The sequence below is a fragment of the Juglans microcarpa x Juglans regia genome, chromosome 4D (assembly GCF_004785595.1).
Source record: "Juglans microcarpa x Juglans regia isolate MS1-56 chromosome 4D, Jm3101_v1.0, whole genome shotgun sequence".
NCBI lineage: Eukaryota > Viridiplantae > Streptophyta > Magnoliopsida > Fagales > Juglandaceae > Juglans > Juglans microcarpa x Juglans regia.
Window position 1 is genome coordinate 32,518,763 of NC_054600.1, and position 4,802 is coordinate 32,523,564.

A 4,802-nucleotide genomic window follows, 5' to 3' on the forward strand; every position below is an offset into this window, starting at 1 on the left:
TTATGATAGAGCTTCAAATGAATATAATATTTTGCTTTATGATTTGATCGCCACTTATAACCAAAAATTAATAATTTAATATTTTTTGCTCGTAATATATAAAATACAGTAACATTCACATAATATTAATGATGTGACAGAGATATTAATATATGTTGCATATTAACTAATAAGTCTGAATTGTCAGAAGTTTTATAAATCTAATCCATTCCTTTTTCGCCCAAACTACGATTGCGGAAGTTATTGGCCAGTGGGATTCTTTTTCCACGTGTATAGAGCTTATCGGGGTTCACACAAAGTCATTTGTTGTCCCTTTCACGTACGTTCCATCACCTCCATCCCTACTAACCCAATCAGTATCACGGCAATGTACAAAGTAATAAAAAAATAAAAATTTAGGTCCATAATTTTTTTATATAAAAATAAATTTATAAATTAATGTGATATGTTAAAATTTTAAATTATTTTTTATTATAAGTATATAGATTATATTATATCAAAATATATATTTTTATAAAATTTGTTATCCAATAATATTTTAAAGCTGATATATATGTTTTGCATTTATTAATAATAAAATTTCAATACATTCTTAAAAGTATTAGAATTATAGAAAAAGTCTCATCTAAAAGGACAGCTTTGTTTACGTACTTTTCAACATTCACAGTTGGAGGAAAACGAAAAGATAGACGAAAACAGATAAAGGGACGGTGGGGTAATGATCCCGATAAGATTGGTTGTGCATTCGATCCAGAGCGGTACACTGTAGCGATATATTTTGGACCGCATATAAATTTTTCTAATACTTTTAAATATTGAATTAAATTAAATTTAGATGATAAAATATTATTATAATATTATTTATTGATATTATTATTATTTTTAAATTAAAAAAAGTTAAATTATATATTATATTTTGTATTAAAATTTAAAAAAATTATAATGATGAGTTGAGTTGAATTGATTGAGATGAATTGAATAACCAAAAAAAGCTTAATTAAGGTGGTTTCTATCTACACGCAAGACAAAAGTATGAAGAAATTGTAATTTTCAGTTTTACAATAAATCATTGTTATATATATAAATAGATTATATAAAAATAAATTTATAAATTGACGTGACTTCACGTGATACGTTAAATTTACTAATTAAAAATTAATTTTTTAATTTTTTTATATTTTATTCTTCTTAAACTAATTAAATTTTTCTATTCATCATCTATACATCATATATTTGATAAGAAAAAAATAAAAAATTTAAAAATTATATATGTTATATAGTATAAGGATGTAGAGTAAAATTTTTCGTTAATATGTAATCAGTCAGCAAATGACTCTCAAGAGTCCCAGACCGTACGTGAAGGTTTTGGTAATGATCTTCCACGCCATAATTTCCATTCACGTAAACCTCTTCTAGCCAGACGACACACGATTCTCTATTGCCACGATTCTAGCTAGAGCACCAGTTTCTGCCTTTAGTTATAAGTTAGTGTATTAATTATAAATCACTTTATTGTTATTGTAGAAAAAAGTTATAATTAATAAGTTAGAGTACCACGATTCCTTTCGTCCACATAGTAGGCCAGCTGGACAAGTTCTCTATCTGATCTATTCCAATAGTGGTTATATTTCATACGTAGCCTGCATTCGATTCCTTATAAATAGCGAAGATCCCAACTACGCAAGAACACATCTTCAACAATATCCACTCTGATCACTCCCTGATCAACATCTCCATCCATCTCTCTCTCTCTCTCTCTCTCTCTCTCTCGCACACACACACAAATGGAAGCACCAGCACAACCACAATGGGTAAAAAATCTCACTGCAGAACTCAAAATCGCAACAGCAGAAGAAGCATGGCCATTCTTGGAGGACTATTCCAACCTACAAAAGTATGCTCCTGACGTAATCGACTCGAGTCAGCTTATCGAAGGGATCCCCAACCAGCCTGGCGTCGTCCGTTGCTGCGCTGCCACCGCAACAAAAGTATGGGATGGGAGTATGCAATCGAAGAAATTGTGGGTCCATGAGAAGCTGAATAAGATAGATCCCATCAAGAAGTCTTTGAGCTACAATGTCACGGAAAATAACGTCGGCATCAAGACCTTAGAGGGAACATGCTCAGCATATCCAATCAGCAAGGAAAGCAAACAGGGATGCAAGCTCCAGTGGTCATTCGTAGCTGATCCGATTCCAGGGTGGGAACAAGATGAGTTTGCATCTTTTATTCAGACTATGCTAACTTCCATGGCAAAGAACATAGAAGATATAATAACCGCCAAGAAAAAGAAGATAGAAGATCCAAAGATATCTTCCATTGCAAAGAGCATAGAAGATATATTAATCGTTGAGAAAAAGAAGACAGAAGATCCCCAGACGCTATCTTTTATTCAGGCTATGCTATCTTCCATAGCAAAGAACATAGAAGATATATAAGCTGCTGAGAAAAAGAAGTCAGAAGGTCTCATGAAGGCAGAAGATCCACAGCTCCTATCTATTAATTAAGTGACGTTGTTGCAGTCTTCCACGTGTTGTTTGTTGTTGTTGCATTTGATCCCAAAATATTAAGTTGTTGTGTGTGTGTTTCATTTGAAATTAAGAATAAACATTGTATGTTGTCCGAAAATAAAATCAGATGTTTTTGGTGTCCATTGTAGTATCTGCGCAATTCTAAATTAGTACTATTTTGATGTCGTTCTATAGATTGAAAACTAGCTTCTTTATTACCAAGTATGGATTTTTATTGCGTGCTCCAGAATATTGCAGGTTTCGTCACCAATATTGTTATTATTTCCGGTATGATAGTACCATCCTGCTAATTATAGCACTGTTTATGTCGAATTTTTTTGGTCCAGCTCGAAACCCGGATAATAGGGTTCACTCGGGAGGCTATCGACTGTGACCGAATTTCTCTAATCGGATACAACATTTAATACTCCATCCGAGATTACGGCCTTGAACAATTAAAAAAAATAATAAAAAAAAAATTTACAAAATTTGAGTATAATTAACCCAGTATCTGGATTTTAGATTTCAAACTCCTACTTATAAACAAAAAAAAAAAAAAAAAAAATTCAAACTCCTAATTTGTCCTGTTGTGGGTACATCATAAGAAAATTGTTCAGCCGTGATAAGTTATTTCCTAGAGAAATAATTATTTTATATTAAAATAAGTTTTTTTTAATATTCTCGTAGCATATAATCATCACAAATGATCATTTTTATTTGTAATGGTATATTAGATACCTCGATCTGAGTTCGAGTGAACATCCCTGTTTCTAAATTTAACTATTAATTATTGACACCGCCAAAAAAAAGTAGATGGCAAAAGGGCAAGTGGGCTAATAATATGAACAATCATTGCCATACTTGAGCTGGGAATTAAGAGCACGAATCGGATCACGGCCATATAAATAACCAACTTGCAATATGTTTTTTAAACCATCAAAATGACAAAAACTGAGTTAAGACACACTAATCATGAAATTATGATGATTAAGTTACAGTATTTGTCCTAATCAAATCCTAAGTTGTGATACCTCATTAATCTTTTTATCATCTTAAAACTTGATCATATTGGGAGGATGATATTATTTGATCACCAGAAATACTAGTTGTAGAGTTCAATTTCTCAACTCATGAAATCGGGCTTCATTTTGCGCACGTAAAGTAGTGTTCTTTCCTCCAATTATTTCTTCCACCACCATGCCTTGACATGGACATTCCAGTACTGTCGTCGACCATATATACATATATATACATATATACATATATATACATTCATGATCGATCAATCACAACTGCCAGTCTTGTGCGGTGGAAAGATCGGCATAACAAACAACCATATAAAGTGCATGCATACATACTTATATATACATATAAAAGCTTTCCAAAAAGCTTGAGCCGTTAAATAAAAGCTCAGTCATGTAGATAGATTACCGTCTAATACAATTCCCTATTCAGATACTACCTTTCTCTGGCAAGATGTTTTATTTTACCAGATATTACCAACATTTCCAAGACCAAGCACGTAATATAACCTCTTCTCCATCCAGGCAATTATGTCCTGTGCAATCTCCTCTCGTTCAGGCTCAAAGAGAAGGTCATGCAAGAAGCCATCATACAGCTTTATGTTTTTTAACTCGGACCCTGCCTCGTTGTATAGATCCTTTGAGGCTAGAGGATCCGTGACTTTATCAGCAGTTCCATGAAGGACCAAGAATGGGACAGTTGTTGTGAAATGTTATGTAAACACACATACTAACGATGACAAATAAAGTAAAAGCAACACAATGAAGAACACGACGCACAATATATGTGGTTCGGTAAATTGCCTACACCCACAGAAATCTTATTAACCTAAGGAGATTACAATCACTTAATCTCAACTCACACTCTTAAAGGCATTTTGTTCTCTCACACAATATGCATTCACTAGACAATTGTTCTATCTCAAAATATGCTTGAGGTCGTCCAACACAAGTCTAATATGATATATTTATAGTGAGTGGCGCTGTAAACCTAATTTGGCAAAAACTGCGTACTTCGCTCAAGCAAACTATCGAGCTTGCCTCGAGCGAACAGCCAAATGAACATTGGCTAAAGTGGAGTGTCGAGTGAACATTAAGGTTTTTCTTGCTCAAGCGGAATGTCGAGTGAGACTCAAGCGAACTTATCAGACTTGAGCTTCACTTAAGTGGTATGTCGAGCGGTGTCGAGTGAACTTTGGCTCGAGCCAACTGTCAAGCCAACTTTCAGCAAACACTTTTTCAACTAAAACCAGTCTCCACATACACCCCA

General features: G+C 33.4%; 1 protein-coding gene across 1 annotated transcript; it reads left to right on the forward strand.

The window, feature by feature from the left end:
• Positions 1-1,667: 1,667 nt before the first annotated feature.
• LOC121261138 lies at positions 1,668-2,653 on the forward strand. The gene is made up of 2 exons (XM_041163336.1): positions 1,668-2,294; positions 2,364-2,653. Exons 1-2 carry the CDS (start codon positions 1,785-1,787, stop codon positions 2,436-2,438), a joined length of 585 nt encoding a protein of 194 aa, XP_041019270.1. The 5' UTR covers positions 1,668-1,784; the 3' UTR covers positions 2,439-2,653.
• The last annotated feature ends 2,149 nt before the right edge of the window (positions 2,654-4,802 follow it).